Source organism: Panthera tigris, chromosome X (assembly GCF_018350195.1).
Source record: "Panthera tigris isolate Pti1 chromosome X, P.tigris_Pti1_mat1.1, whole genome shotgun sequence".
Classification (NCBI taxonomy): domain Eukaryota; kingdom Metazoa; phylum Chordata; class Mammalia; order Carnivora; family Felidae; genus Panthera; species Panthera tigris.
The window spans coordinates 62616734-62627470 of record NC_056677.1 but is presented as its reverse complement, the minus strand read 5'-3'; the positions used below and the strand labels follow the sequence as shown (position 1 = coordinate 62627470).

The 10737-nt window shown below is 37.5% G+C and overlaps 1 protein-coding gene across 3 annotated transcripts in view; it reads left to right on the top strand.

Moving 5' to 3' along the window:
• Positions 1 to 733: 733 nt before the first annotated feature.
• ATRX (ATRX chromatin remodeler) overlaps positions 734 to 10737 on the top strand; it is a 311883-nt gene continuing 301879 nt past the window's right edge. For 2 of the 3 annotated variants that reach the window (XM_042974750.1, XM_042974748.1), the window contains exons 1-2: positions 734 to 953; positions 8184 to 8245. In XM_042974750.1, the coding sequence (XP_042830684.1) occupies positions 8190 to 8245 (56 nt within the window). In that variant the 5' untranslated portion in view covers positions 734 to 953; positions 8184 to 8189. The remainder of the gene's footprint in view (positions 954 to 8183; positions 8246 to 10737) is intronic. The other variant, XM_042974749.1, reaches the window with a different exon arrangement.

Here is a 10737-nt window from a genome sequence, read left to right as displayed (position 1 = left end):
TTGATTGGTTGGTGAGTTAAACATCACATCAGACTCGGAGAATGGTCGGTGTGTGTGTGTGTCTGTCTGTATGGCAGTTTACAGTTTATTCAATATCGAACGAATTGTATGCAGATCTCAAGTTCGTCTTGTGTATATAGTTGTAAGTATGCTGGCAGGCTTATTAATATATAAAAAACATGTAGGAAAGTAAAGAACTTGAACATAACCTGGAATATGGGAAAGAAAATATATAGGATGGTCATATAGTTTAGAGGTTAAGAGTGTGGTGTCTGGTCTGAATTTTGGCTCCACTAGTGTGAGACTGTGTTTTGGTTTCCTCATCTGGAGAATGTAGTTAACAAGCGTCTGTCTGCCTCAAAAAGAATAAGGATTGCATGAGATAACTCGAATAAAGGATTAGTATAGTGCTGGTATATAGTAAACTCTCAATAAATGTAAGTTGTTATTGTTTTGTCAATATATGAAAGAAAAGAGGATGGATCAAAAAGCATTTTCAGAATAAAGTCAAAATACGTCACTAGCGCTTTCAGGTCCTTAGGACTGAATTGGAACCCCTATGAGAAGGTGGAGTGGATCAAATGACGTAGACCGCCTTAGCAACAGGCCCCCAAAGAAGGTGAATTTCCGTGGCCAATAAGATTTTGAGCTGCGGAGGGAGTAGCCAATGGGAGACGGAAAGAGGAAGAGGGAGGACGCGCCAATTCTTCTGCCTGAGCCTCGGCCCAACAAAATGGCGGCGGCGGCGGCGTCGCTTTGTTTCCGCGGCTCCTGCGGCGGGGGCAGTGGTACCGGCCTCTGAGCTGTGGGGAGGATCCAGCACCAGCTATAGTGACGACTAAGAGTCCATTACATTTCTGTCGTAACCCGGCGCCGGAGAGCGCAAAGCGGCGCCCTACGGTCGTTGAAGCTACAAGGCGTTGAAGCGAAAACATGACTGCTGAGTCCATGAGGTAAAATACAACCCCGTCTCACGGGTCCTAGCGGTCTGGGCCTATGCGCCTTCTGAGCAGGGTGTTTGGGAATGCTTTAGCTTGGTGTGTTAGGCCTTTATGTCGCTTAGCGGAAAGAGACCTTGTTTTCTCTTTAGGTGAGGAGGTTTTCGGAGTTTCGGCAGTAGCTTCTAACCGGAATGGGGGTGGGGGTGAGGGTGGGGGTGGGGATGGGGGGGCGCGGCCTGGCGTGTTGAGCGCTTCCTTCAACCACCCCTAACCGGTGAAGCTTAGTTGCCTCGTCTAGTTTGTTTTTTGGTGCCTGTGGAATTGAGACCCCCCTAAGTCGGAGGCGGTTTTGGTATCCCGGTCGATCTTCCTAATCTTTGGGCCTGGAAACTGCGTGGGGAAGGAGAGGGGTTGGGAGGAGGGGGGAGTGGGAAGAGGGGGAGGGGCGAGCGGGCGGGAGGATGTGAGATTCTGGGAGGACTTAGTGGCGTTTGGATAGCAGGATACGGGAAATACCCTGGCTTTGCGGAATTTTTTTTTCTGCAGCCCCTGGGGACAAGCTCTTTTTTGTGGGGGTGAACGGGTGGGTCTTGCTAGGTTTTTACATTCCTTCTCTACTCCAGATCCTGAAGGGTATCCTTGGATTTATCTCTAGGCAAGAGGATACTAACGCAGGGTTTTGCTTCCAGAGGACCTCAGTATACTTTTTGTGAAGTCCGGCTTTAATGAGTGGTAAGGCAGACCTCAAATGTTTCTCCACTTTCTGGGCAAATTTCGAGCAAAAGTAATTAGACCCTACGTTTTAAAAATTTATTCCGTGAGGAATGGGGAGTAGGTTAATGTGGGTCGATGGGAAGTAAGATTTATTCCAAGGGAAACTGTGCCTGGCAGGCTCCTTTTAACAATCAAGCATGTTTATTAGTTTGAGCTTGTTTTTCTCTTGTGCTTCTGATTTGCCTCTTGATAGTGTCTAAAAATATGGGTTGTTAATATGACATGTATACCACTTTTACACAGGTGGCTGGCTTGCTTTGCAGGCTGTTTGACATCTGACTTTTCATTCCTCGTGAATTAAGTAATTTTTCTGTTCTTAAATATATTCTTGGTGCCTAGTGGCAAAATAAACTACAGGGGGCATGGATCAGAATTGCATTGGTAATTGGCAAAATGTGCCTTTGAGTATTATGATGGTATACATTTTTAGAGCACTTTACCTAGCATGTAGAATTTGGGAATGAGCCTGTGATATTGTCTATTTTTGTACATTAACACACAGTAGATAGAATATGTTTTCCTTCCCTTGAGAAAAAAAATACACTTTAGTTCTTATCAGATCCCTAGCTGTGTAAAGATTTTAACCTGTTTCTGAATTTGTGTTAATTGGTCCAACTACAGTAAACCTTTATTTATAGGGTATTGGGTACATAAGAGGTACCCAATACAACTTATTGGCTGGTTATTAGGTGCTCATGTTCATATATAGGAAGGGTATACCTTGTAATTAAATATAATCTCTGTATTTTACTGAAAGTCTCATAAAAGGAGACTTCATTCATTTTATGCCAGGGTCAATTTTTTTCTCTTGTCTTGAATTTTTGTAGATCTTGGTGGTAAGAGTAATAATTGTAACTAAAATTGAGTGCTTATTGTTTATCTTCATCTGTATAATCTTAATTCTCAAAACAACCCTATGGGATAGGTACTTGGTGTTCCTCATTTTACAGAAGAGTAGGAAACTGAGGCATAGGGAGATCAAAGAACTTGACTAAAGATGTACAGCTTGTAATTGGTGGAGCTAGAATTGAACCTAGTTTTGACTCCAGAACTTACGTTCTTAACCACAAAGCATTAATGCCCCCTTGACCTGCCATGTCTAATGTGATTATGATCGTTTTAATTTAGCCCAAGTATTACAGTGGAAGAAGTTCATTTTAGCTGCTGTTGTGGTCATTTGTCGTAGGTCTTTAAGTTTGTAGCTGTTAATAGTATTTTGCCTTTTATGTACAGATGAGATAGTGAGAATAACTGAAACATTGAATTCCAGGAGAGTCCCTTGTAAAAGAAAACCCCTTGTAAAGAACCACATACATTAATGTTAATATAAAAATGTATGATGCTTTCTGATTATTTACTGTGAAAGAGCTCTAAGTGGGTGTTGAGAACTGTCTCAGGCTGAAGTGTCATTCATCCCAAGTCATAATCATAGTCAAAGGATAATCGGACAGGTAGTGCTTGATTCAGTTTAACCCACAATACTGAATCACTCTTGATTCTCTTCTAATGTGAGATAGAAATAATATGAGCAATTTTATACATAATTGTTAGTTTTATTTTACGTAATAGTTCCAGATTTTTCTTTTTTCTTTTATTTTTTAAAAAATTTACATCCAAATTAGATTTTCTCTTCTTTTTAAAGATTATTTATTTTGAGAGAGATGGGGGAGGAGCACAGAGAGAGGTAGAGAGAGAATCCCAAGCAGGCTCCACACTGACAGTGGAGCCTGATGCAGGCTGCGCTAGAACTCTTGAACTGCGAGATCATGACCTGAGCTGAAATCAAGAGTTGGATGCTTAACCGATGGAGTAACCCAGGTGCCCCTCCACAGATTTTTCCTTTATTAGAACTTTTGTTGAGCACTTAAAGTAGGAACAAAGATTAGTTCTAATTTTTACTAGTGTTTATAAACAAAAGATGTTATCTATGATTCTGTGGTGAAAAAAATAGCTGAAAGGCAAGAAGGAACAAAAATAAACTGATGACCTGAATCATACACTGAAAAATCAGTGTCTCAGTCCTTAAAGGTTTTGTTATTGTTTTTAAAGGGCTTTTTGTTATGTATTTTATTTTAAATGAGATCGGTTTGTTTCTTGAAATATTGTCATTATGAAAGATCAGCTTCTGATTGACAGATGAAATTTATTTTTGGATAAAGGTCTTAGAGATTTGATGGAACTTGTCATTCTAATCCTTATGGCAGCTGATTACTTGAAAAGTTGACAGCAGTATAACATTATTAGTCTTAAGTTTTATTTCATTTTATTTTTTAGTTTATTTATTTGTTTTTAAGTAAGCTCTATGCCTAGAGTGGGGCTTGAACCCAGGATCAAGAGTCGTGTGCTCCACAGCTGAGCCAGCCAAGCACACCATGGTCTTAAATTCTATTTTTTAAAAAATAATTAATTTTTAAATATTTGTTTATTTTGAGAGAGAATGTGAGCGAGCAAGGGAAGGGCAGAGAGAGAGAATCCCAAGTAGGCTCAGCACTGACAGTGGGGCTTGATCTCACGAACTGTGAGATCATGACCTGAGCCAAAATCAAGAGTTGGATACTCAACCACCTGGGCCCCCCGCCCCCCCCACCCCTCCATGGTCTTAAATTTTAAAAAGCAGAAGTTGTTGAAATGGAGAGATGCTGGGAAAATGTCATAGGAAGTATCTTTTAGGACAGTAATTCACAATGAATTGCATACTAACTTAATTTTTGAAAAATGTTATCTGTGAAATATTTGCATTTCCACCAAGTGGAAAGTGTTAAGCCAGGCTGTGGAGGGGGAGTACATGCACATTTTATAAAAGGTTTTGAAAGCATTTAAATACCAGTTGTTTGGTTATGTTGCTGATTGGGATGAAAAGAAAGACATTTGTGACTTTAATTTTGATCGTGCCAGTTCTCATTACTGGCAACCCTTGGTATAGTTGGCCATCAGCTTTCAGTTGTATATTGTATTTCTAGAGATAAGATAAATGTAGTACTTAAAGAAATTTTTATATAGATACAGGTGTGTGAAACAATTTTCTGCAAGAAAGTGTGTGTATTTATGTGTCTGTTTCACTTTTGGAGTCTGAATACATTTATGGATTGTATCAGACAGTTCTTGGATTTACATGAAGTCCTTTCCTCCAGACCTGGAGTGTTTTCCTGAGCTTTGGCAAACGCTGTTCAAACAGTTTAAGCCAATTGAAAATGATGTTTAGATCTTCTTTTAGGAATGTTGGATATAATAGGACAGTAAAAGGAGCGTCTAGGTAGGATTTCTCTGTACCTGTATGCTAATGTTTGTCTTATGATTTGCTTAATAGCTAACATGCAAGCTATTTATCCTCCATTTTTCCATCTGTAAAATGGGAATAAGTTTAATAAATATTGATAAAGCCTGTAGTTGTTCTGGAGGAAGTAACATGGTTAGAACATTGGTTCTTAAAAGGCAATAAACTAAAGATATGTGTGGTCTTTGTTAATTTATAACTGTTGAGACTCTATAGAGGTCCTAAAATTAAAAGTTTGAGAACTACTAGTGTTAGGAATGAAAACTGAACTCTGAGCCAAATCTGGGTTTTCTAAGTATAGATCTTTTTGCCTAACTGATTATAGGACCTTGGAAAAATTTATACTTTCTAGGCTTGTGTTTTGTCATTTGTAAAATGAACCTGTACTAGATGTTCTATAAGGTTATTAAAAAAAAAAAAAAGGGGCACCTGGCTGGCTCAATTGGTAGAGCATGATGAGACTCTTTTTTTTTTTTTAGTGTTTATTTTTATTTTTGGAGGGGGGAGAGGGAGAGAGAGAGAGAGAGAGAAAGAGAGGGACAGTCAGTCAGTGTGAGTGGGCGAGGGGCAGAGAGAGAGGGAGACAGAGAATCCAAAGCAGGCTCCAGGCTCTGAGCTGTCAGCACAGAGCCCGCCGTGGCGTGGGGCCCAAACTCGCCAACTGCGAGATCATGACCTGAGCTGAAGTCAGACGCTTAACCGACTGAGCCACCCAGGTGCCCAGAGCATGAGACTCTTGATCTCGGGATTGTGAGTTTGAGCCCCACATTGAGCGTAGAGTTTAAAAAGAAACAAAAAAATGTTCCTGCTTATGTGAATGTCAGTCATTTTTTTTTCTTACCTTACTTTGGGAGATAAGAAGGGTAGTGATGAAGGGAAGTTTCTTTACCATGTATGCATATCTTTTTTTGCCTTAGAACTTACATGTTAGGATACAGGTGTTTTGTTGATAATAAAATCTGTAATGGTGTCATGTACATATATTTGTTGGAACATTGGAAAGGAAACACTTTTTGCTGAGAAGTTTGTCAGTGATTATTGTTGCCCAGGACATGTTCTATTTTGAAAGATTATTATATCCAGTGTATTATATTTCTGCCCTTTTATAATTGGGGATGATACTTTTGAAAAGACCTTTATTAGTTTTGGCCAATTGTGCTTTTTGCCCTGAGAAAAGGTTCTGTGAATTGGGTGCTGTAGCCACTGTTTTCAGATCATGTCTCTTGAGACTTTGTCTTTCAGCTTTGGCTTGAAGTAGCCATTCTTGGTATCTGTAGTCCAGCTTTCTTGGTAACTGTTCTATACAATATTTGTTTAAGAAATTATTGTTATGGCAGTGGTGTTCACATGTTTATATCTTATATTCCATATTTTGAGAGAATGCTTTCTTAGTAGATCAAATACTTGAGTATCAACTAGGGGCCAGGCACTGTGCTAGGGTATGCAAAAGTTAGTAAGACAAAATTCCCACCTCCTTAAGGAATTCTTAATCTAATGAGGGAGATATCAAGTAAATAGGTATAAAACAGTGCTAAAGTGGGGGTATATTGGTTTTACTGAGTATAAGAAATGAAGGAAGGCCTCATTTTTGGGATATCTAGGATTTACAGAGGAAATGGTATTTGTAGTGAGTCTTAAAGATGAGTTAGAAATTAAGGGTTGTCTGTGAAAAAGGGCTGCCCAGGCAGAGAGATAAGTTTGGTTAAAAGGTTAGTCTTATTTTCCATATAGCAGAGGAAATAAGACATATACACAAATAGTTTTGAAGTAGGATATAAAGTGATAAATGCTGCATTTGGTAAAAACTAAGTTCAGAGTAGGAAGATATTTCTGATGAGGTCCAGGGAAGGCTTTATAGAGAAAGCATTTGAATCTGGCCCTTGGAGGATGGGAGGATGGATAGTTTTGACAAAGAATACTAGGGGAGATTCCAGATGTGAGATATAGCAGCTTGAGCAAAGGATTGTTGTATATGTTAGTGTTTTCTATTTAGAAGCAGGTAAACTTAGAATTTTTAACTCAATTCCTGGACAAATATTGTATAACTTTTGTGCAATTAGTATGTTTTTCCCCAGATTTATTGAGATATAATTAATATGTAACATTGTGTAGTTTAAGGTGTACAATGTGATATTTTGATAATTGTATATATTTTGAAATGTTTACCTCAAAATAAGGTTAGTTAACACCTTCACCGTACATAACCATTTTTTTTGTTGTGGTGGTGAGAACTTTCAAGATCTAGTCTCTAGCAACTTTCAGTTATATAATACAGTATAGTTACCTTTAGTCACCATGCTGTATATTACATGTCCAAAACTTATTCATCTTCTAGTGTAATTTGTATGTTAACTTTTGTGGTTTGATGATCTTAGAAAAGTCACATGTGCCCTTGTAAATGAGCCTGATAATTTCAGTTCAAAAGAGCTGTCAAAGTATTTTCCGCTTTCCTTAACAATTATATAGAATGTAATGCACAGATTTTGATTGACTATGGTTGTTCAAATCTATCCTTAGTTGTCTTTATTTTGGTCATTTAAAGTGCTCAGTTGACTTTTGGGTAATACTTGATTTATAAAGTCCAAAATAAAAAAATAATTTATATTCATGTAATACTGTATTTGGTATTTTGCTTATTTGAATTATATTCATATTTTGATTTATTTGATAGCATTCTAAATATAGTTCTGCTATAATGTTTGTTTTGAAAATGTGTGTATGTCTCAACAAGGTTGATAAATCAGGTAACAATTTGAGCATAAGACAAAATTTTTATTTTCTTATGCAGGATTTTGCCTGCAAGGTCAGGGATCAGCAAATCATGACCACCAACTAGTGGCTTGTTTTTGTAAATAAAATTCTTTTGGAACATACTTAAGCCCATTTGTTTATATTTTCTGTGGCTACTTTTGTACCACAATCTCAGAGTGGAATAGTTGCAACAAAGACCTAATGGTCCACAAAGCCTAAAATAGTTTCTATCTGGTCCTTTATGGAAAGAATTTTCCCTAAGTGAACTATACCCAGCTGAACTGAAGTGTGTTAAATACATGCATATACATGCACATACCTCTTACCTCAAACATCTGTTGGCTAGCTTAGTTCACCCCTTGTGTTATGAGCCACTCCCATCCACATCTGTTGTTACAGTTTTCCATCCGATTTCAGATAACCCTCCTTCCATCATTTCACAGTAATTCATGAGCTGCAGCCCTTCTGATGTGCTTCCACAAGCAAACTTCAGGTCTTTTTCAAGGTAAAGTGCTGTATTTATTATTGTATTTGTATATTTCTTAATCACTTAATGTGTAAACTGTGTAAAATTGTGCAATCATTTTAATCAGGTTTCTTTTAAAAAATGTGTCATTGATGAAATTTTTTGAGTGTTGTGCTTTTTAAAAAATGTTTATTTTTTTTGAGAGAGATGCAGAGGACGGGGGAGAGGGAGAGAGAGAGAGAATCCCAAGCAGGCTCTGGGCTGTCAGGGATGAGCCCGATGTCGGACTCGAACCCATGAACTCTGAGATCCCTACCGGAGCTGAAATCAAGAGTCAGGTGCCCAACTGACTGAGCCACCCAGGCATGTGAATGTTTTGCTTCTAACCCCATTTTCCCTATGAGTCGTGTGGTGTTCATTGCACAATTTTCCATAACCTGGTGATTTTTAGGAACTGATGTTAACGTGATTTCTGAACTGAATGTAATCGTCATCCTGCAAGAAGTACTAATTCATTCACAAATATTTCTTGGACTCTGTGAATATTTAATGAATTAGTGGACACAAAGCACTTAGGTTAGTGTCTAGGACATACTAATTACTCAAATACTAATTATTACTGATTACTATTACCATGTGCCAAGAACTGTTTAAAGTACTGCTTAGGTGAATAAGACTAACGCCTTCTCCCCATGAAACTTACATTATACTTCAAAAAATCTGTATTAATATACATTTTGGCTAGTAACTTAGTCCTACTCCCATAAAAGATATTTTTGTGTTATTATAAATAATATTTTAAAAATATCCAGAGATCAAAGACATTTACTTAAAACAACTTTCTAGTCACTGTCTCACTGATCTCATGTAATATTTGAATGATTTTTAAAATGTTTTTAATGTAACCTCAGGAGATCTACCTTCAAGGAGACAGAGGATAATCTTTTTACTATATTTCAAAATAAAAAGTTAAAAATTATAGATTTAGACTTAATTTGCAAAAATTGTATATAGATTCTCATAGATCCTTCACTCAGATTTATCAAATAGTAATATTTTACATCTGCTTTATCATTCTATGTTATTTTTCTGAGTCATTTGAGATTAAGTTGCAGACATGATGCTCCTTTACCCCTGAATACTTCAATATGTATTTCCCCCAAATAGGAATATTCTCTATAACCTCATTATAGTTAGCAAAATTAGAGATTAACATTGATACAGTAGTATTTCTACTCTACAGACCTTATTCATGTTTTGCCAGTTGCTTCATAATGTCCTTTATAGTGAAAGACAAAAGTTTATTTTTTTTCTGGCCCTGCATCCAATTCTGGAACATGCATTGCATTTCATTGTCATGTGTCTTTAATCTTTTTTACTCTGGAGCACTGTACCTTGCTTTTATCCCCTTATGTATTTTTGAAGAATACGGAACAGTTAATTTGGGTTTGTCTGATATTTCCTTGTGATCATGTATTTTGCTAGAAACACTGTGAAGTCATGTGTCTTTCTCAGCACATTTTATCAGGAAGCACATGATATCTTTACTCTTACTATATTTTAAAATGTTTTTTCTAATTTTTTTTAAGTTTATTTATTTATTGAGAGACAGAGAGAGAGTGTGTGTGAATGGGATAGGGAAAGAGAGAGAAGGGAGAGAGAATCCCAAGCAGGCTCCTCACTGTCAGTGCAGAGCCCCATATCGGGCTCCAACTGTGAGATCATGACCTGAACCAAGATTAAGAGTCAGATGCTTAACCAATTGAGCCACCCAGGTACCCCTAAAATGCTTTTTCTTTTAATACTAAGATTATCACTCCTTGCCATTTAATTTAGATATTTGAAGCTAGGTTTGGTTAATTTCTATAGTGTTGGGGAGAATTTGCTGACCTCTTACTGTTTTTTTCTTTTCCCCTTTCCACCTTCCTTATATACCCCCAAAATTCAAAACCACAGAACACCCTATTTGTGCATTTTCATTGTGTGTTCTGAGTGCTAAACAGAGAATCAAGAGTGAATGTTTCATATTAAAGTGACTGCACCTGTTACTTGTTAAGTATATGAAATAATATATTTCTTTCGAAGGCCGACTATATATAGTGCATCTGACATAGCTTACTGAATATCTCATTTTAGAGACAGGAAGATACTGGAGGGTAAAATGACTTCAGGTGTTGTTTTTAAAAAATTTTTAATGTTTATTTTACTTTTGAGAGAAAGAGAGCACGAGCAGGGTAGGGGAAGAGAGAGAGGGAGACACAGAATCTGAAGCAGGCTCCAGGCTCTGAGCTGTCAGCACACAGCCCGATGTGGAGCTTGAACCCACGAGCTGTGAGATCATGACCTGAGCTTAAGTCAGACGCTTAACCGACTGAGCCACCCAGGAGCCCCATCAGGTTTTTTTTTTTTTTTTAATGCTTAACCAATCACCACTCTTTTAAGGAATCTCTGAGCAGATTATTTTCATTAAAATTTTTTAATGTTTATTTTAGAGAGAGAGAGACAGAGTGCAGAATACAAGCAAGGGAGGG